The sequence below is a fragment of the Triplophysa rosa genome, linkage group LG10, assembly GCF_024868665.1.
Source record: "Triplophysa rosa linkage group LG10, Trosa_1v2, whole genome shotgun sequence".
In the NCBI taxonomy this organism is placed as follows: Eukaryota; Metazoa; Chordata; class Actinopteri; order Cypriniformes; family Nemacheilidae; genus Triplophysa; species Triplophysa rosa.
The window spans coordinates 13,111,225-13,133,941 of record NC_079899.1 but is presented as its reverse complement, the minus strand read 5'-3'; the positions used below and the strand labels follow the sequence as shown (position 1 = coordinate 13,133,941).

At 38.1% G+C, this 22,717-nt stretch overlaps 2 protein-coding genes across 5 annotated transcripts in view; both read left to right on the top strand.

Moving 5' to 3' along the window:
• The first annotated feature begins 4,553 nt into the window (after positions 1-4,553).
• On the top strand, positions 4,554-18,977 carry LOC130560525 (uncharacterized). Of its 2 annotated transcripts, XM_057344345.1 has the most exons (8): positions 4,554-4,755; positions 6,613-7,657; positions 10,334-10,471; positions 11,228-11,388; positions 12,555-12,723; positions 13,476-13,539; positions 13,836-13,935; positions 18,396-18,977. In XM_057344345.1, exons 1-8 carry the CDS (start codon positions 4,636-4,638, stop codon positions 18,426-18,428), a joined length of 1,830 nt encoding a protein of 609 aa, XP_057200328.1. In that variant the 5' UTR covers positions 4,554-4,635; the 3' UTR covers positions 18,429-18,977. The 2 variants fall into 2 exon arrangements, with proteins under 2 accessions (XP_057200328.1, XP_057200329.1); XM_057344346.1 differs by lacking the exons at positions 13,476-13,539; positions 13,836-13,935; positions 18,396-18,977 and having other exon boundaries at positions 12,555-13,315.
• A 2,700-nt stretch (positions 18,978-21,677) lies between these two features.
• Positions 21,678-22,717, top strand: part of adam12b (ADAM metallopeptidase domain 12b) — a 138,377-nt gene continuing 137,337 nt past the window's right edge. For all 3 annotated transcript variants that reach the window (XM_057343704.1, XM_057343702.1, XM_057343701.1), the window contains exon 1: positions 21,678-22,052. In XM_057343704.1, coding sequence (XP_057199687.1) covers positions 21,941-22,052 — 112 coding nt within the window. In that variant the 5' untranslated portion in view covers positions 21,678-21,940. The remainder of the gene's footprint in view (positions 22,053-22,717) is intronic.

Sequence of the window (22,717 nt, the reverse complement as noted above, 5' to 3'; positions counted from 1 at the left end):
AAGAGACACGAGCCAATAGCGTTTGAGTGCGAGCTCTGTCAGAGCGTTTCATTGGTTGAATGTACTGAATGAACACGCCCTTCACTGAACGAACGAGTCATCTGAGTCAAAATGAGACTGAATGAACTGCTACATGTCGTTCATGGTCTAATATCCTCTGTGCATATGCATACATGTGCATACAATGCATATCCAGTAGTTGCTGAACTTTTCTGGAAAAATAAAGGTAATGACCTGGTTTAATTTAATTCCAAGGTAAAGTAAATTATGTCAAAACAGTTAAATCTTTGTATGGAACATTTAATTACACCGTTTAAATTAGTTAAACCAGATAGATTTTAGTAGACTAATATAATGTAGATTTTGTCGACTAAAACTAAAATGATGGGGATGACTAAAATATGACTAAAACTAAATTGCATTTTAGTCAAAAGACTATGACTAAACCTAAATCAAAATTTGCTGTCAAAATTGACACTCAGTGACAAACCTGCAGTATACAGCAGGTTCAGTTAAGCCTTAAAATGTTAAAATTCTTTATTAAGTTGTATGTGCAACAAAAAAAGTTACTGAAATTGTAAATATTTAGAAAAGAAATGTTATTTGAATTTCAGTGTCATTTTTTAATTTTGTTCAAAATATCGAGATGTGTATCGTATCGTGAACATATGTACCGAATCGTGAGCTGAGTGTATCGTTACACCCCTATTAAATACTGTAAACATCACACCCTGGAATGTTGCTGTTTTGCGGCTCCCTGCAGGTGTGTTTACCTGTCGCACTGCCTCAGGGAAAATTCAGCACATGACTGTTACCTGACTCAGTCACTCAACATAGATATGACATGTGGCCATTAGTCCTTGTAACTGTATTCATTCTCCTGAACCTGTAAGAATATGGTGGAATGAGATAACGATGATGAAGATCAATGGTGACATACGGGACATATATGGGTTATTTTATTGCTACATGATTTAGTGACATCTTGAAGACGAGTTCAGTATTTTAAGGCTGGTTATTGTGTTTCTGAATTACATAGATACCAACAAGTCAGCTGATCTAAAAACAAAACAAGAACACATGGGTAAACCGGTCTGGTCTTCAACCGTACGAGCTCATTTTAAATACCAACCCAATAAGTATGTAGTGAGAGATTAAAAAGAGAAGACGACTTGAGAATTAAGCATTATCACATTTTGATGAATGAAGAGATTTGTTTGATGTCTCTTCGGCCTGCAGATGGCCGTGTCTGCAGTGCATGAAAATCCAAAAATATCTGATGTGCGATGAAGGATCAGTGGAGTTTTGTTTTGAGCCTCTGCATCTAAATGTGTTGATCTGCCCTTCCAGCAGATTATTTGATCAAGTGACTAAGCTTCAGACTTTAAAGTATTTGACTGCACTGTTCTGACTACTGAAGCTCAGCCTCAGCACACTGAACATTCAAGTACACTACCAGTCAAACGTTTGAACACCTCTTAGGCCCGATTCACATTTCGCATCTAAAACCGCGCGGAAAACGCAAGCCGCGCCTCTTTCTCTCTTCAAATGACCCGCGGTGCACACGCGCCACTCCGAAAAATTAAACTTTTCCATCTCGATGTGGCGCCGACGCGCATAGAAAAATGTGCGTGCCGCACCGCATGAGCGTCGTGACCGCGTCGTGACCGCTTCGCCCCCTATTTGCGCGTGCGTCGACATTCAAAATAACGAATATGCGCGTGGAAAAGAAGGTCTAAAAGGTTCTTCACAGCCATGCCTTAAATAATCATTTTTTGGTCCACAAAGAACCATTCATGGCTCTTTAAAGAACCATCTCTACTTTTTTATAATCTGAAGGACCTTTTTTTGCCACAAAGAACCTTTCAGATGTTTAAGGTTCTTTATGGAACCAAAGGTTCTTCTATGGCATCGAAAAAGGGTTTGAAGCACCTTTTGAAAATATTGAACCAGTATTGAAAATATGTAGTAAAAATAAAAAAATAATCTCGTCCAAAATAACCAGATCTACATTAAACTCCATAGAAAGAATAACCGTATGGGTATGTGTTGGCTGTATTTCCTTGACTATTAAGTCTAAAATATCAATTAGATTTTTTTTAACTAAAGCTGCAATCTGTATATTTTTGGTTAAAAAAACAGTTATTGAGCAAGTACCTAAAAATCAGTATTTAAAACTGTCTGACGTCCCTAACATAAATACACAAAATAATCTGCAATTTAATGTTTCAAACAGAAATGGAGATATAGAAGCAAAAGTTGCGGATTGCAGCTTTAAAGTGATCCACCCAAAAATGAAAATTCTATCATCATTTACTCTCTCTTGTCATTTCAAACCTATATAACTTTCTTTCTTCTGCAGAACACAAAAGAAGACATCTTGAAGAAGGTTGGTAACCGAAGAGCGACGGCACCCATTCACTTATATTGTATGGACACAAAACCAATGCAAGTGAATGGGGGCCTTCAATATTCTAAAAAATATCTTCTTTTGTGTTCTGCGGAAGAAAGAAAGTCATTCATGTTTTAGATGACAAGAGGGTGAGTAAATGATGACAGAATTTTAATTTTGGGGTAAACTATCACTTTATGTAGTTTTGTAAATATATTCATGCAGAGACACACAATGTATTCGTCTACAAAAACAATTTCTATAAGCCCATATATCAACAAAAACATCAATTTAGTCCAGCATGTCTAAACTTTTAATTTATTACGTTTGATGCTCTCTGCAGTGAACTTGATGAAAAATAGAAGCGTTTCACTTTAAATAGCCATTATGAGTACCTGCTGTTTCATTTACATAGTTAGACATTACAAAACCACACTTCCATATTACAACAGACATTAATCAAGTGGCTATACTGTGATCATAATCAAACACCTTTGAGTCAAAGCAGCGATGGTTTGACACAAACAGACAGTCAATCAGAGAGTCTCTCTGCCAGACTCCTCTCTTTGTGCCTCCCCTGCTGTCATTGCTGGCTGGTGATGTGTTTATTTGTGTGTGATGGTGCTTGGAGATGTTTCCCTACCCAGCTGCAATGCCCCTATGGCACATCCCATTCCCTCTGCATGTGAATTAGTGTATTCACCTATCACAATGAGCTGTGGAACAAAAGCAGCACTCCACAGACCACATACTGTTCTCAGTTGAACGGCAGTATGAGGGGAATAGCCAGCAACATGCTTGATATCACATTACCGACACCATGTTTGGAACGTTTATGTGTTAATCCAACGTAAAGCCAAAGCACCTTTGCTAGCCGAAAATCATTTGTGTGAGGAAAAATGACAATGGTAGTCAAAAGTGCTTTCCTACATTCTTCAAAATATCTTCTTTTGCGTTCAACAGAACAAAGAAATTTATTTCCTACTATGGTAGTCAATGGTGGCCAAAAACGGTTTGGTTACAAGCGTTCTTTCAAATATCTTTCTCTGTGTTCATTAGAACAAAGAATTTTTTACAGATTTGGTGCATCATCATCATTACGCCAAATTTCTATACTCCTACAGAGAATTATGAAAGCAGTTAGTAATTTCTAAATTTGTGACACAGCATCTCATCACAGATGGACAGCAATGACTTGGCAGTCCCACATCACAACCGATTTCTCCCACAAACGCAACCTCTCGAGTCTTTCCCCCTATTTTTCATATGAATCCACAGATCAGGCCAAGAGCTGCGACTGTTCGGCCCCCTCTGATGATACCAATCAGTCATAGTGGAGGAGCACATCCAATACTGCCCAGCTCTTCAGAGACAGATCAGCTGTTAGTCCAATTCCCCTCTCTGGTTAAACACAGATAAAGCAGAACCAACAGAAAACAAAGGCAATGAATTCCTAATTTTCTATTTTAGAGAAAATGTTTTACGGTTCTCTTCCTTTTCTCCCACTGGGTGTTTCGGTTGTGGAGCTGCAGCACAGGAGAATAAGATAATGAGTTTTGCAGCTGGGTGGGGAAATGAATGGAATATTCGGCGTTCAGAAGCGTGGTTTGCATAGTAGTGTGCTTTGCATAAGTCTTTGTTTACAGTGCATGACCTCGATGTTCACAGTCATCACATATCTGACAAAGAACGGGTATGAGTCTTGGAAAATAATTTACAACTAGTTATTGCATTTGGAATAACTTTGAATTGTGTTTTAATGTCTGCTTTGGCAGCAGTTATTTCTGGACTGTGATAGAGGATGTCCACTGTTGTGCTATTGAATAATTTAATAATGACAGCTGTTATGGCAACCACAGTGTGAACACAAAAGGAGAAATGCAGTGTTTTTCGGGGGATTTCAGAATTCAGTAATTGCGATATATCCACGAAAATTTACCTGTAGCAACAAGCTATAGGAAAACTGGAAGAACAAGTTTAGGACACGGGAAAACAGACAAATAGTGGCGCGGTCAGACAATAATAGCATCCACTTATGAATAATTGAATTTAAGGTGAGCAGCTGGGAGTTGGTCCCATTTCTGAGAAAGAAAAGCCTGTGAGACGTCATGATGCGACTTGCCAGTCGGCTTTTTAAAGTTTTCCTCTGGTTTGCATAGTATGGTACATGGGCGACGCACTTTCGGGCGAACTTGTTTTCATTTTAAAGTACGTACTGTACTCTGATCTGTGATCACCGGACAATGGTTGACCCTTTAGAAGTTTTTGCTTTTCCCACAGCCGGATATGATAGAGACATGCATTCAACCCTGTGGCTCAGAGGTTGGAGATGTCTTTATCAGTCGTCACCTAATATTTATGAGGTAAGAGGAATGTAACCAACAATGAACAGTTTAGATCAATTGTATTTTATTTATATTTTTCAGGATTTTAAAGATATTTGCTTGTCTGTTCGTAGTATTACGTCAGTGTTGTTTCAAGACATTTGTGTTGCACAAAAGTACTGTACATTAGCAATAATAAATGATGAGAGTAGAATTGCTCATTATTTCAGTCTGGAGTACAGAATACAATAGCAAAAACTAATCAGTTGTAAACAAATTTCGTCTCGCGCTGCGTGCTTAATTTCTGGTAGTTATAATAAACTTGAGGGTTGGCTGTTGTAAGTGAAAACAACAGCTACTGTCGTACTGTTTGGCCTTTCCTGTAAATCAGCAGACATGCGTTGGAAATGGAATTAAGATGCCAGCTGGGTAAATTAATAATAATGTCCTGGACACATCTGTTTATTCTCTTACTTAGGATCTCTGTTCTGAGTGTCTCCGCTCTAAGGTTTCTGCTTATATGCAGAGTGTGTTTACTGTTTAATCTTCTTCACAGTTTGGTCTTACACTGTGTTTTTGATGTGTAGACCATTTTTTTATATGCGTCACAATACTTTAGTCTCACAGATTTATTTATTTATTATTCTAAATACTAAAGGCTTCTAATTATGCATAATTTCTGATTGGTTTTTGAGGACCTGTGATTTCATCATCATAAAGCATATCTACAGTAACCTGCTTTTCAGCCTCAGTGTGAAATTCATTTTCATAGAGGGGTGTAATAAAGGACCACAAATATATCTGATTTATTCATAGCACCTTTAGAGGTGGCTTGTAGCTCATATCGACAGGCATGATTTCATTTCTAATAGATTTTCATTGTAAACACTTTTTTCTGTTTGTTTTCAACTATGCATGAATCCTAAATACAGTCGCGGAAAACATTATGAGACCATTTCAAAATCTTTATTTTTTTTTAAATGTACTATTAATGTGTTTAGGTAAAAGATCATATTTGTTTCATTCTGTGAACTACTAACAATATTTCTACCAAATTTCAAATAAAAACATTGTTTCTATTTGCATTTATTTGCGGAAAATGAAAACTGGACAAACAGGTCAAAATAACAGAAAAGATGCTCTGTATTTTTTCAGACCTTAAATACTGCAAGTTCATAATTACTTTTAAGCAATACAACGGTAATATTTGTACATATATTTAAGAAAAGTAAAAAAAAACATTTATGTGAAATTATTATCACAGTTTTCATGTTTCATCTTGTCATGCTGTCAGTCTTTCACATTGCTGTTGGATGACTTCACTCCTGGGGTTTGATTTTGTTAAAATTCAACAGACAGTGGACTGGAATGGCCACAATACACCTAGAAATGCTGAATAAATGAAAATTTGCCTCCTATTTTTTTCCACGGATGAATTTCCAGTAGAGAGGAAAAAGTCGCTTTTGATATATACATTTGAAAATAAAGGTTTTCTGTGCCATATGGTTTCGTAAAGAACCTTTAATATTCACAAAACTTCTCTGTTGCACAAAAGGTTTTTCACTCTTAAAAATAGGTGCTACAAAATGTCATAGAAGAACCATTATGCCTCAATGCTTCTGTAAAGACTTATTAACAACAAAAGGTTTTAAAGATTGTAAAAAGCTAAGAAAGAAACGGTTCTTTTAAAAACCTGACTGAATGGTTCTTTTGGGAACCAACAATTTTTTTTATGGCATAACTGCAGAGGACCCTCTTTGGCACCTTTATTTGTAAGAGTAGGTTGTTTTTATCCCAGAATGTTCTTTTAATGAATTTAGTATATGTTGTTAGCAAAGAGTTTATGCATTTGTTAAAGCTGAAGTCTCTGGTCACTAAAGGTCTTATACTTCTCAGGCAGTGGATAATGAGCATTCTTGGTATGTCCATCAAAATGCCACAGCACCATGGAGGAGTCCAAGAACTAGGTGGGAGATCCCATCGAGAGAATGGAATACATCTGCCTCTTTATCTGGTTATGCATTATATGATGAACCCTGGAGATCAAGAACTATCACACCTAGTCGTTGTTTACTCCTGAGCCGGACACGCAGTGTCCCTGAAGCCCTCGATTGCTTACACAGCCCCACTTTACATTCTAGATTTTCCTCAGTCACCATTACCGCCCGGAGTTTATCTCCTAACAGGGATCGAATGGCTTACTCAAGCTCAAGAATTAGCCATGTGAACATGTCTAGTAAACCCCCTTCATTTATAGCCCACAGTGAAAATAAAACCTTACATGCAAGGCCTAGTGTCACTATGGTCTCTCCAAGACGCAAGGCAATTGCAGTGACGGTGACGGAAAGCACAGAACAGCATTCGACTAGCGTGAACATTCAAAGTTTCCAGGATCCAACAGAAAAAGATTCAGTCAGTAAGACAGAGCAAACAGACTCTTCGTCCTCCTCAAAGACTTCTGCTAGACTCTTCCGCTCCTGCGCACATTTGGAGGTTATGCCGTCCCGGCTGTCCAGTTCTACTCTCTACTTAGACAAATCCCTCATGATCCCTCTTGGACAGCCTCAAAAATACAATGGGACTTTGCATAGATCTACTCTCTCCCTTTCACTCAGAAGATCTAATCAGACTTCTGATAAATTGGGGGTAATATTTCAACCTAAGAAGTCTTACAGTGAATGGGACATATCGAGCATTGGCGTTGATGGGAAAGAAAAGCCGTCCCAGCCCTTGATGGATACTCCCACCCTCACCAGTAGTGCCTTCGGGAATATCACGAGCTCTGCCTCCAACACGCAGTATTCCACTTTAACATCATTGCCATTCAGAACAAGGTGCCACTCATCTTCCGCTGCCTTCAGATTGAATGGAAAGGCTAATGATGTCTTAGGGCCTCCGCAGAGCAATCTAAGAGCCAGACAGGCATTCAGCCAGCGTTCAGGTACCTAGATCACCTGCCTGCTCCTCTGTAGCCATGCAAATTGATCTCTTCTGTCTCCCTTCTTTTCATTCTCTTTCTTTCTTTTACTGCCCTTTATTCTGTACCGTTTACGCTACTTCGGCTATTCTGAACACACTGTGTGAAATCCTTGCTATTTGGTTTCAACATCTACTACTTTGGCTGTGCACTTTTGGATTGGTTATTCATTCATTGTGAGACGACCTCCCTTCAAAGAATAAGAATGCATCGGGCAAAAAAGCTCAGTATAAAAAAGCATCGTCAAAACAAGACTTTTTGATAGACCTTATACGGTATGGGGAATTGTTTCCTTTTTGACACAATATTATAGTGGGATTGACAATAGTCGATTATTGTTATCATGTTGAACTACGCATATGATCATTTCATAATTGTTACACACCCTCTCTTCCTCTCTACACTCACATTTTGAGTGTGATTCATTGTCCAAAAAAGTAATAAAAATGAACATAAATAAATATTACAATGACTAAGAGCTTCTTTTATTTATTTTTAATAGATATTGTGATCATATTGTTATTGCGGTTTTTTGCCACGATAATCGTGTAGTGAAGATCTGTGACAGCCCTATATGGAACATTACATCGACGCGCAAGCTCAAGTGGGTCAATCAGATGATAAAGGCCCACTGGCACAAAATGGCAAAGTAAATTTAATCTGGTGTAGATACTGTGATTTTCAGTGCGCGGCAGGATATCTAGAAAGGGAAGGAAATCTGTTATTAGGAAGTTAGCTGTGAGGCAGGATTTAGGATTTTTAACAGTGAGAGTAAGATGCCTCTTGACTAAAGAGAAATAGAGGATCATAGTGTTATCTGTGTTTGATATGGAGATGACTCTGGTATTCTGGAGTTTACTTTGCTGTGCACAGACAAGGATGGATTGTAGAATAAACCAAGGGGAGAAATGCCCAAAGGCCTCTAAATGGCAGTGGCTTCAAGCTGAGAGGTTGGCCATGTCCTGACACTCCGAAACAAAACATTACAAATGTGTTTGTAGACAAACAGTGCTTGAAAGTGTGTCATTGACTGTTGGCATAATGTTGTGTAAAATGAGAAAAGCAATTTGTTCCAGATACCTCTCTATGAATGAATTACTGCAGCTTTGATGTTATTTTGAAAAACAGCGGCGCTTAAAGGCATGGATGTTTATGCACTTTAGTCATGAATGTTAGAAATATATACATTTCATTGAGTCATTTAACAAAATCAAAGCAAGTAGCAGCGGAAACCAAATAATGTTAGACCTTTTTAGTCTGTCAGTTATCACTTCAGCAGGCTAAAACACTTCAACACTTTATTTATTGGAAACCAACAAACTTATTTTTTTGTATTTTTTTTTCTTTTGTGCTTTGCTTAAAAAGCTTGAAAAAAATCTGTTTTTTTAAAGGTCAGTGTACATTTGGCGGCGTCTAGCGGTGAGGCAGCTCAATCCACCCCTCCCTTTCGAAGCACTACGGTGGCTCTCACAGGATTAAGATGTCATCACGTTTTTACGTCTTTGCCGAAGGATATAACGTATTTAAAAAAGGCGCTCTGTAGAGCGTTTTGTCCGTTTAGGGCTACTTTATTTATTGGCTTTATTTATTGGCTACTTTACTTTATTTAGTGACAACATGGCGAATTCCATGTAAAGGGAACCGTAGTGTATGTAGATAGAAATAGCTCATTCTAAGGTAATAAAAACATAACGCTTTGTTATGTAAGGTCTTTATACACCTCTGAAGACATAGTTATGTTTTATTATATTGCATTTCTGTCAATAGATCCACCAAAAAAATGACACATTAAATAATGGTCAATTGGCCTTAATATTTTGTGAAATATTGCTAAGACAGTCATGCTGTAATGTAACACATGACTACATGATTTAAAGTCAAATATAAACCTTTAGCACAATTCCAACTTCATAGTTTAAATTGAGATATTTTAGGACATGATTTCATAATATAACGTCACGATTGCAATGTACTGTACCATATGCTCCACTTTCACCTGTTTTTACTCCCTGGCGAAAAACGTTAGCGTGACTAGAGGGCTGCCCCAAAAAAGGCTGGTGCCCCGGGGACCTCATAGGCCAAAATCCGTCCTTGTGCACTGCACTCAAGATCAGACTGCTAGAGCAACAGTAGATGCACAGTCAAACAGGCACCGATTTTTAAAAAGGGAGAGAAAGCAGCAGAGCGAGAGAGAGAGAGAGAGAGAGAGAGAGAGAGAGCTATTATAAAGAAAATAGGATGAGTTTCAATCTTCTTATATCTGAGATGATGCATCATTGACTCCACATTACCTTTCCCCTAAAGTCTATCAGTTTCTCGCTCGCCTGTTTTGGCTCTTGGTGCACATTCTGCAGTTAAACAAATTTCTCCATGACGAGTCGCAGAAGAACATCCTCACTGCAGCACACTGTGATCTGCATGTTCTGTGAGGCATGTGATGGCAAGACTGCATGACTGGCCACTGGTAAACTAACACCAGGTACCACTGCAGTGAGCACACGCCAGGGCATGGAAAATCTGTATTTATTATTTATATACCTTTCCATACTGCACTTTTGCAACACCCTTTGTTTATCTCTCACTGATTCTGCCGTGCCTTAGAAAAGATTGCATTAAAAAAATAACATTGTTTTATTTTAGAACCAGTTTTAAATAAGATGGTGGACTCCACTGGGATATGCAAAAGTATTTCATCTGCGGTCAGTGTAAAACATATTGGACACAAGTGTACAGCAACCGACCCTGACTTTTCAAGCAACACTTTAAGAAAACAAATTAGTAAGTATAACATTTAATCAGCGTGACATTAAATAAACAACTACCCAACCCTACTTTTCTCTTATTAGCTTAATACATGTGCATGATTCATGCATGCATGTTAAATATGTGCCTTGCTGCTGGTAGTTGACATACTAGATTTTTACTAGATTTTCTAAAAAAAAATGTGTTTTTTTGCAATGCTGGGTGTCAGGAGCGGTTGCCATGGTGGTGTTATGCAACTTGCACCCAAATGGTCTCTAGAGAAGACCCAAATTTACTGAAGTTTGAACAAATCCCTAGCCCATTTTGCTCACACAAATGTAACATTAAAGAAGTTAAAGGGATAGTTCACCCAAGAATAAAATTCTGTCATCATTTATTCACCCTCATGTCATTTTAAACCTGTCTAAGACTCTTTCATTTGAACAAAAGGAAGATATTTAGAGAATTGTCTCAGTGGTTTTGTATCCATATAGTGGAAGTCAATGTGATCCAGTGTCGTTTGGTTATCAACGTTCTCCAAAAGATCTGCTTTTGTGTTTGGCAGAAGAATCGTACAGATTTGGCTTGACGTGCGATTTTGATTTTCGATTTTAGTTTTGAGTGCACTATCCCTTTAAATGCCTGTTCATTGTTGTTTTATGATGCATGTATTTTAGTATAACATCTGAATTCTTGTATGTCTTGCACTGCTTCTGTGTTTTCAGGTAAACGTGTGTAACAGCAAGTGTGCATGCTAAGGCAATAAGCTAGCATCATTATTTATCCGTACAGGAGTCCCTCGGGCACGTGTAAGTCCCCCTGGTGAGGTTTCCCACACTGCTGAGAAAGTCAGAAGAGTTGCCGTGTGGTCGGCCTCTCCTCATCTGTTTAATTGCACCTGCGTGTCCAGGCCTGACCAGCACGACACTAAACTCCAGTCGCTTAGCTTAAGGGTATGCTTTTATATTCCACGATAACCATACAGCCCATTAATAGTATGGATTATTGTCACGTTAATCGTCTGTAAGACCGGTGGTTCTCAGCTGGTGGGTTGATACACAGAAACAGGTCACAGGTCTTTACTTATAGGGACAGCAGGGACTAAACAATGGTAGAAACAACGAATAAAATGCAACTAACCATATAATTGGGCAGTTAGGATGGCAAAATAAATGGCCTTATGAGCTTCTAAAAGGGAGGAGAAAATGCTTCTGATTTCTTTCGTTGATATTAAATGCTGTGCTTTCAATGAATTCATGTCTGTTTACAGTAGAAACCTGACAAATTATAGAGATTCCAAAGTGGGCAGTTGATACCCACTTCCTCAAGAAACCATGAATAAAACTATGTAATGTGCAATAAAACTTGAACAGTATTACTGTACATTTATTAATGCAGAATCTTTTAAAGCTTGGATATACATAGTTTGTGCCAATCAGATTTTTTTTATTATTGTAAATTTCAATAAGTTGATAATTCTGAATTTTGACACAACAATTCAGTTCAACGTTGTATCTATACATTTAGATTTGAAAGATTAGAAAGACATTTGGGTTTATTAAAGTGATAGTTCCCCTGAAAAGGATAATTGTGTCATCATTTACTCACCCTCTTGTCATTTCCAACCTGTATGACTCTCTTTCACACAACCCAATGGAAGAGTAAGCGAATAATGCCAGTACCCATTCATTTCTATTGTATAGACACAAAACCAATGAGTCAATGGGTACTGCCGTTGTTCGGTTACCAACCTTCTTCAAAATCTATTTTTTTGTGTTCTGCAGAAGAAAGAAAGTCATGCAGGTTTGAAATGACAAGAGGGTGAGTAAATGATGACAGACTTTTCATTTTTGGGTGATTCCTGTAGCGCATGGGTTCAATCACAAGGTAAACCAAATTGTATTGTTTGGATAAAAGCATCTGCCATATGCATAAATGTAAATCTTCTTTTGCATAATAAACAAATGTGGTTTTCCGGTGTAAAATCTGGATCTGGTAACCAAATCCAACTGAGAACCCATGGTTTGAGCTTACCTTCCTGATATCGCCTGAACAGCCCATTGTGTCACCATTGTGCCAAAACACATCTTACCTTTTGTTCAAATCTAAATGTGCGTAGGAGGCCCTAGAGTTGTTTCGTCCAGATTTCATCTCACGATCTCAGAATCGGGTGCGGAGATTGGAACAGAGGGCCAGGCAAAGGCAGCACTTACAAATGGCTGAATCTTTGAAGGGCGTGGAGCCGGCTAACCCTAGGCGTAACTGCACCAAGTCACACCCGCTTAGCGGTAAGGTACTTTATTTTCATTAAGGTACTGGATGCACTTGAAGGAGCTGTAGCGCAGATGTGGTTCTGCAGCAATGCAGTCACAGTATTGCAGCTGTCGCAGCCCAAATCAGGCATCCACAGTAACACTGAGTTGTTACCATTGCATCAGTGCGACAAATGCCTGCAAAATGTGTCAACATTTGCTACAGGGTCATCGTCTTAGAACAGTTTTAGCAACCACACAGTTTCAGGGCAAACACACTGCAGCAAGGCACATTGTTGATGCATTCACAGAGAGACATGGTGCCTAATACATACTTGAGGGCTGCAGTGAACTTTAGTAATATCACAAAACGTGAGGTGGGACAGACATATAGAAAGCTAGCAGATACAATCTCTGCATATTTCATCGCGTTCCTGTTGAGAATGCACAGTGCATCTTAAAAAGTAAATCAGCTATTTTGGTGCCACTGCAGCTAACTCATGCCCCCTACTGGACCTGATATGATTTCCCAATAGGGATGCAATTAAAAAATGTAAAACTGTTCTTATTCATAGGTTTTATTGCAACTCCATTAGTTCATAAGCTCTTACATCAGAAGGGTGTTTTAGGATTTAAGGGCATAAAAGCAAAGCAAGCAAGTCAATTACGCCCCAGCTAATGTGATGATCTTTCCAAAAATGCTACTGAAGAGAAACGGGAAATTAGATAATAAGCTTTGTAATGACCTTTCCATTCTTTATTCCTCTTCTGCTTAATGTGTTTTGTAGATAACCTTTTCAAACCCAGGGACAGAGTCATCTCAGGCAAAGAGATGCAATGGAGATCCAGACGGTTAGTTTTCTAGTATTCAGAGAAATACACACGCACACACAATATAGCACATGCTCAGGATAAGACACCAATGCTTATCAGCACAGGAACACATTATGACGACCTGCTGATAAGGACACTGTTTTATGGTATCTTTTACTGGAATAAAAATCCCCCCCATCGGATGAAATATAATAGATAAAAGCATTTACATTGACACAACTTGGTTTATTTCTCTTTTGTATGAAATTCACACAGAACCCTTTCTGGCTTTGTAACTGCCATTATATGTCCATCATGCTTGAACGTGCTTGCAGGATTTATAAAAAACTTCCAGAAGTGACCAAGAAGAAGGAGGACGAGAAGAAGAAACTGGTGTCTCAAACCAACAGAATGAAGGCGGAGATCTTTAAAAAGGTTGAGTGTTATTATTCACGCAAAAGCTTCTTTGAATTATATGGTTAAGAGATATTAATAAGTTCTATCATGCTGCTTTCATTGTAAAGAAATACTGTTATACTTTTAGGCATAGTTCAGCCCAAAATGAAAAGTCTGTCATCATTTACTCACCCTCATGTAATTCAAACCTGTATGACTCTCTTTCATCTGCAGAACACAAAGGAAGATATTTTGAAGAATGTTGGTAGCAGAATATCGTTGGTCCTAATTGACATGCATTGGTTTTGTGTTCGTACAATAGAAGTCAATGGGGACCATCAGTTTTTGTTTACCAACATTCTCCAAAATATCTTCTTTTTTGTTTTGCAGAATAAAGTAAGTCATACAGGTTAAAATGACAAGACGGTGAGTAAATAATGAAAGAATGTTCAGTATCACTTTAATATCTGAATGTTTGGTATGACGCAATATTACTGCTAAACTGTATTTCTGTTTATTTAGTATATTGAAACATCTGTTCTATTTTACCAAAACAAATCCATTATTCAGTTAGAAGCAAGCTGCTTAGTCATGAGATTTTATTTTTATGCAACTCAGACTTTTTTGTGTTTAATAAATGTGAATTATGGGTGCTCCAAATAAGGGAACAGGTTGCAGCATATCCATCATTGTGGTTTAATCACATATTTCATAAGCATCACTGTAGTGTGTGCTCCGCTGTAAATTCTACTTATCTTTGTATGAAATCCTGGGACAGTTTGATCAAATCCAAATTTGGTCAGTTCTGCATTACAGGGCGCATGGGAGCAGAGGTTGCAGCTGGAAACCCTTTTGTCCTGTAAGCTTGATTAAGCTCAGTAGGGCACAGCTGTTGATTTTACAGCCATTGTAGATGCATTGAAAGTGAAGGACTGAAATACTTGGGTGAACCTTGGAAATGAAGCTGGTGCAGAACAGATTGAAACTTTATAAGAGCATGCTCGGTTCTCTGTAGTTGAACACAGAGCAGAACGGTCAAAAATGATCAGCCTTTTTTAAAGATCTAGATTTGTAGTTAAGGGATAATGAAAATTCACCAAAAAATGAAAATTTTGTTATCATTTACTCTTGTCATTTTAAACCTGCATGACTTTCTTTCTTCCTCAGAACACAAAAGAAGATATTTTGACGATGGTTGGTAACCGAACAATGTCGGTACCCATTCACTTCTATTGTATGGACACAACACCAAGTCAATGGGTACCGCCGTTATTCCGTGTAGTCAGCAATATACAAAAGTAATAATATTTCAGACTAAATATAAAAATTAACAGTTTTGTTGATTTTTTGCATGTTTTCTTTATATTTTATTGTTGAAAGAGTTTTTCCACCACCCTATGAGAACAGACCCATTGTTTTTGGATGTGACTCTCTAGTTGAAAACCACAGCTTTAAATGACCTCTAGAGTGACCTTTAATGACCCCCTCAGGTATAAAAACACCTGAGGCTTTTGTCTCGTAATGCGTTCTGCCAGAACTGTCAACCCAAATGTACCAGCAGAGATTAAACGTGTGCCGGTCTGTGAAAACCTTCCCTCTGGTTACAAACAGCAGGTGCTGTGTGGTGCCAGACTGCCTGATCTCACCTTGCTGAACTTTTTGCCTCCATGCTGAGGTGTCAAGCGATATAGAGGCTCACAAGGTGGATTCATGCTGAGAGTCTGAACACAACAGCTCTACACAGCACTGCTGAAATGATCATATGTGACAGAGCCATTACGTTTAGAGGCATCATGCACCTATTTTTCAGAGAGCACCAGAAACGGTCCTGACGCAATTGCCCTGGGCGAGATCTTTTTTTTACATATTACACAACAATGTCTTATACAACAATATCTTGGTCTAGTGGTTCAGGTTATATAGTGTGTGATGGGACCTGGGCTCATATCCCAACCTTAACTATTTAATTTGACAAGTAGCGATCACCATAGACAAAAATAGAGCTTTTACATTTTGATTACAACTCCACTTATGTTCCATAAGAAAACAATCATATGAGTTTGAAATGACACAGGAGGGTGGGCATGTGGTTATAGAATATTGAGTTTAACCGCCCTGTTGTCCCAAAGAATCTGCATTCACCTGTGATCAAATTGGTCAAATTTCTCCATATTAAAAACCTTTTAAATGTTAATAAATTCTTTATGAGGGTACATGCAAAGACCCCCTTAAAGAAAATCATCCTTTTCTGGTTCCAAAATGTATTACGCTAAAAAAAGTTATTTAGTAGCCTATTTAAGGTTTAACGATTTGGATTAAACAAAATCTTGACGAACTTTGGGACTCAACTTCCATTTTTTAAAGGTTTTTTTACATATTATATAACCATGTCTGTATGTTTGTCCTGTCATGATTCTGCCTCATCATGTCATGTCTTTCTTGGTCTTGTGGCAGGATAATGGCTGAGCCTCATGTTTTGTGTGGAGAGAGACATTTATTGTTGTTGTGGCTTGCCATACGCTCTCTCCGGTCTCTTCTTTGTTCCCGCCCTCTCGTCTCCTCGTTATTGCTTGTTAATTATTTCATGCCCTGCACCTGTTCCCCTCTTGATTTGATCCCTTATTTAATGCCCCTGTGTTTTCTGTCTTGTGCTGGTTCATTTCGATTCATGTGGTTGAGTTCCTGTGTCTTGTTCAGTTCAGTTCAGTCTAGTCTAGTCTAGTCTAGTCTAGTCTAGTCTAGTCTAGTCTAGTCTAAGTTATTTAATTCAAGTGTTGTTTTAGTCTTGTCTAATATAGTTAGTCCGTGTTCCTGTTCATCTTTCATGTTTTTTACCCTTGTTCTGTTTTTTTACCCCCGCGTGGGTTTTTGTTTTATCAATTAAAGAAGTTTTGTGTTAACCCCTTACCCGCTGTCTGCGCCTGGGTCCTCTGTCCCCTTGCTCACCCCGATTCGTGACATCCTACTTGTGAATAAATGGTTTATAGAGCTAGTTTATATCTTTTAAACATACATTTGTGACAGAAGCAGCATTTCTTTGTAGTGGGTATTAATTCTGTAGTGGTAATTTAGTGTTCTATAGTGTATCGTGAGAAAATTACTTGGGGTTCTTTAGACTTTCTTTTTTTAAGACTGCATATTTTGCAGAAATTTGTAATCCACAGCATAACAAATAATGATGCATTTAATATAGTATATATCATTATTTTAATTACTACTAAGAAGGGCAAAAGGGATTTATCTGTATTTTAATAATACTCCATCTTCACAAACCTGCTGTTGGAAGACATTTGATTGTACTTTCCTGTTCCTCCTGCAGAGGGCAGAACAACTCTGCAGATGTGTCTTACTCATCACACCACTTATTGATATCCAGATAAATTCCACTCAACACAGTGATTTATTCATGAATTCCTTTTGTTCTTCTTGGTAACAGACGTGGCTCTGATACTTGCCTCCATGGCACACAGGAGTGTTGTGTCGACATTAATTTCCCTGTTTTGATGTTTAGAGAGTTGAATTCCAGAACAGGACAGCTTTCGTTGGTATTTCGGATGTCTTTACTGACAGGCTGTTCCCAGGATGACCGAAACGAGAGTTTTGGGGTCCTCGTGTATAGGAAAGATCTGTTGTCTAGGTGTGTTGTTTTAATGGGTGTCAGCTCCTGTGAGGCTGATAGTTTGTTATGAAGTGTCTGGCTCATTGTCTCCCAGGCTTGCAGCTCTGTGTAACAGTGATAAATGACTGATAAGTCAGGCCAAAGATATAGAGAGATAGGTGAGGCTGGGGAGATTGTCAGAAAGAGGGAGAAAGACAGATAGGCCTATTCACAAAATGTGACTGGGCCAAAAGAGCTCATTTCAGTTCAGTTTTATTTAGTGCGTTTGCTAATGTGTATTGTTGCTAAACTGGAAAATTATGCAAAACTTTATAAAAAAATTTGTATAGAAATAATATTTGTATTTTTGTATGGCCAAAATATGCAGTTTTGTTCATATTTTTTTAAATCTTTTACTTTTAATGTTGTTTAATGTTATTTGGGTTACATTATTACTAAGACTTTTTTTACTAATTTTTGTTTTTAATTAACTATTTCGTTAACTGTTGGCAGATAGTTTGTTTATTGAACAAAACATCAAAATCACATTTTTTCCTAATTTGTTCTGAAGTGTTTAGGTTATTCACCTGAACATTGCAGAATCAAAGCTACCGTAGTCAAGAACAGGGAAGAATGCAGAAAATAAAACGAATGCCTCTGAAGGGGGAAAATACATGATAGCCTGATGTGGTTTGAGGACAGATAGCAGGTTATCATGTCTCCTAGGAGAGATGTCCCCCCCAGGGGACTGACAAAGAGAATTCTGGGTAATCTGCAGATTACACAATCACTTCCACCTAATTTTTACAGCACTTGACCTGAGCGGACAGGTGCCTCAGACAGGGTGGTTGCTTAGCTGCCTGTTCTTTAGTTTAAAGTTCCCTTTCCTTGTTTTCCACAGAAACTTTTGGATCAGGTCCTTCAAAGGCAGTGACTGAGAGTATGTTCACTAAATTCACATCCTCTCTCCTTGCCTGAGGCAAAGAACTGAAGACAAGCAAGACCTTTGGAGCTCCCTCCCGAGAACACAGCATGGTTTTCTGATGCATTGTTCCAAATATAAAACACCTTTTACCGGACCTGAGATGAATCCGTGCGCTATATAGATGCGTTTCTGTGCCCTGTTGTGTCCATCACCTGAAATTGAAAAGATGCGTGCTGTGTAATAGAGTTTTTCAGGAAAGGTAAATTGATAGATGCAAGATATATTTCAAGACTATCAAATCAGGAATACTTTTTTGTTTTCTGCTGTAACACAAGAATAATGTGGAAGATAGTGTCGAGGTCTACAGTATTAAAATCTAGTAAATTACATCTGGCAATAATTTATTATATTTTGTGTTCCAAATAAACAAATGCTGGCCACAAACTCTGAATATCTGAATTAGGCCACTGGCAGTCTTTTGCCTAAACAGATGCCCTAAATAATGTTTTCGAGTTAAAGGGATAGTTCACCCAAAAATGAAAATTCAGTCATCATTTACACACCCTCTTGTCATTTGAAACTTGGCTGTATGACTTTCTTTCTTCTGCAGAACACAAAAGAAGATAAGAAGAAAGTTGGTAACCGAACAATGATGGTACGCATTCATTTCTATCGTATAGACACAAAACCAATGCAAGTGAATGGGTACCATCGTCCTTCGGTTACCAACATTCTTCAAAATATCTTTTTTTTGTGTTCTGCAGAAGTAAGAAAGTCATACAGTTTTGCAATGACATTTTTAGGTGAACTATCACTTTAAAGGCATACTTCACCCAAAAGTGAAAATTCTGTCATCATTTACTTACCTTCGAGTTGTTCCAAATGTGTATAAATTTCTTTGTTCTGATGAACACAGAGAAAGATATTTGGAAGAATGTTTATAACCAGACAGATTTTGCCCCCCATTGACTACCATAGTAGGAAAAAATACAATGGTAGTCAAAAGTGCCCCAGAACTGTTTGCTGTCCTACATTTTTCAAAATGTCTTCTTTTGTGTTCAATAAAACAAAACAAAAAACTATAAAGTAATTTTTCCTACTATGGGAGTCAATGGGGGGCAAGATCTGTTTGGTTATAAGCATTCTTCCAAATATATTTCTGTGTGTTCATCAGAACAAAGAAATTTATACAGATTTGGAACAACTCAATGTTGTCAAATGACAAAATTTTCATTTTTGGGTAAAGTATCCCTTTAAGATCACCATCCGACTGACCCTTATGTAAAAACAACATGGCCTTCGGATATTAGATTTGATTGCTGTCTAAAGCACCAACAGAGTGTCATAGTTTGCTTTAGCGTTTGATTTCTAATGAATCAGTATTTCTTTTCCAGTGAAAATGGATTGACCTCATCAAGACTTTAATGTAAAAGCTGCTGACCAGCTTTGCACAAAACTAAAACGCATTACAAAAACATTGCATGTGTTGTTCTTCTATTGCAATATATTTCTATTTAAAGTATATATAGTATATTCTTTACTGTAGGTCAGGGGTTCATAATCCTGATCATGGGGACACGTCATTGCACATCTTTATAAACATACCCGGTTTAAAGCATTAGCTTCATGTGAATGTGCAGTGCTGTGAGTCCCAGAAACAGGATTAAGAACCACTGCTGTCTTAATTACAGCAGTGGAATTATTGCTGTCATCAATAACAGTTTTGTGTTATTTGAAAAATGTAGTAAATGCTGTTGCCATCTCTATGCAATTTTACCCATGTTATAACTTGTATGTTAGCTTTTCTATGCATAATTTCAGCATTTGGATCTGCTCATCATAACAGCTAATTTGGTGTCAGATGTATGACAGACAGAGGTGCATATCTTCTACTCTCTGACCCTGCGTTTGCCCTGGAAGTGTCAGAGTTTCTGGTGCATAAAATTAGGGGTAATAGAATTCAGGAGAGAACGTATTTAGATGACAGCTTGGATCACTTGATGATAAAGCAGAGACAAGTAATTTATAAGCGTATTAAAAATGTAATCATCGACCTGAATTCAGAGCTGCTTGACTTTGCTTGAAGTCTTTTTAAGGGAAGAGCAAGCAGATGTGTTCATTTGAAAATGTGTGGATAGAAAAGTGCAAATAACGCAAGCAAGTCCTTGATTCTCTGAGGTCAATTTGCTACCCGGTGGAAGCCTTGAGATCGCTATTAAAGTGCCCTGCATACCAAAAAAAGGGGAAAAAAACCCATTTTGAATATGAAAAAGTTCCTTACAAATGAACAATAGACTACAACAGAACAATCAATGTTAAAGCCATAGTTCATCCAAAAAATTAAAATTCTGTCAATTCATGACACTCTTGTCATTTCAAACCTGTGTTACTTTCTACTGCAGAACACAAAAGAAGATATTTTGAAGAAACCGAACAGCGCAAGCACCCACTCTCTTCTATTGTATGGACACAAAACCAACGCAAGTGAATGGGTGCCGGTAAAAACGTTCTTCAAAATATCTTATTTTGTGTTCTGCGGAAGAAGGAAAGTCATATAGGTTTGGAATGACAAGATGACATCAAGGTGAGTAAATGATGACAGAATTTTAAATGCAAACCCAGATAGCACACATACATCTGGTTTACGTCTATTTGACGTCTGCATTTACATCTGCAAGACATCTACAATACATAGTTTGCTCATCTGCAATACGTCTCGGAGATGTCTGCTGTCAGACGTCATATAGACCTCTAGAAGATGTCTGTAAGATGTGTAGGATTTAGAATGGATGTACAACAGCTCTTTCTAAGATGTTTAGCAGATGTTTTAACGCAGCAGATCTCCAGATCTTTAGCAGACGTATTACAGACGTCTCCGAGACGTATTGCAGATGAGCAAACTATGTATTGCAGATGTCTTGCAGATGTAAATGCAGACATCAAATAGACGTAAACCAGATGGATTGTGCTATCTGGGAAACTTACAATAGGACAATCTAAAATGCACTGCATAAAAGTTACAATTAAATACTCGATCGCCTAGTCTAGATTTTATAAATAAGCATGTTATTTGTAATGGTTTACACCTGTATTACATGTTTTCTTCCTAAATCAAATCCTGACTTCTGTTGACCTCGCGGCTCTAGGACCCTGCAGAACCGCGCAACAAACACGTGGAGATGCGAGCTGCGCTCTTCCAAAGAAATAACACTTTAGCAAAAGCACCTCACTACACCACATCTATTCAAATGTGTCCGCGTGCACTTTGCTTTAGTTAAACCGTGCACGTGTGATAGTGTCAATACGTTAGCTCACGAGATTTCCTCACGATTGGCTTCGGAAAGTTATTTGACAGCTCTCTCGCGGGTCTCCAGACCACCCGCCCCTTTCTCCCCTGTGGATTTATTCGTATTGCAGGAAGTCCCCTACATCCTCTTCTCTTGTGGCGTGTGTATGCGTGTTTGGGTGTGTGTTTCTGTGTCGGTATATTATGAAGGTTTCATGGTAAGGAGCCGGGCATCATGGGCATCTACCGGCGTTTGGAGAGCTGGTGCCTCATGAACGCACTGCGCGCTTTTGTGCTTCTATTGCTGGGATTGATAGCTGACAGCTCCAGTCATTGCTCACCCGACGGTAAGAGTCGCACCTTACATTACTGTCTATACATAAAGTCGTGAATACAGGTACTGTTTTGAATATAGTTACTGTGTAAATATATGGTCTATGCACTTTTTATTGCTCTTAGTAACGCGTTACAGTATCGTGTTGTGCATAGATGTGATGTTAAGCGTTTCCTGCTAAACACTTTAAAATGCTACAGTGCTGTTATGAAAAAAATATGAGAGAAGTTTTAAATTGACTTTTAAAAGTTGGAAATATTTTGATTTCATACAGTATTTAAATTGTGTAAAATAAGGAGAGTTTCTGAGGTAATTGTGTGTAGAAAAGTTGCATAAAACAGTATCCATGTACACGTCACGTGTGACTGAAATATTACCGTTACAGAAGACTGAGGTATGAATGCCCTGAAAGTATTTACAAATGGCGGTTATTTAATAAACAGTGTGTCTTGTGTAAAATGACAAACTTGAGCAGTCCTACTTCTCAGATATGACCTCCATAACTACTATAACATCATCACGTTGAGCTCTGTTCAAAATAGTAACGTCCCACAAAACCACTAGGCTGATGTCATTCCTGCATTGTCACGGATCTCAGGTGTGGTGAGACAAGAACAGAGGACCCAGGTGCAGACAGCGGTTAAGGGGTTAACATGACATTTAATAACAAAGACAAAA

Excerpts from the sequence above, each read along its gene's own strand:
- LOC130560525 (XM_057344345.1), top strand. The coding sequence starts at position 4,636 with ATGGTTGACCCTTTAGAAGTTTTTGCTTTTCCCACAGCCGGATATGAT. Across the intron at positions 10,472-11,227 it reads CACTTTAAGAAAACAAATTA|GAGTCCCTCGGGCACGTGTA; the intron begins GTAAGTATAACA and ends TTATCCGTACAG. Across the intron at positions 13,936-18,395 it reads AGGCGGAGATCTTTAAAAAG|AAACTTTTGGATCAGGTCCT; the intron begins GTTGAGTGTTAT and ends TGTTTTCCACAG.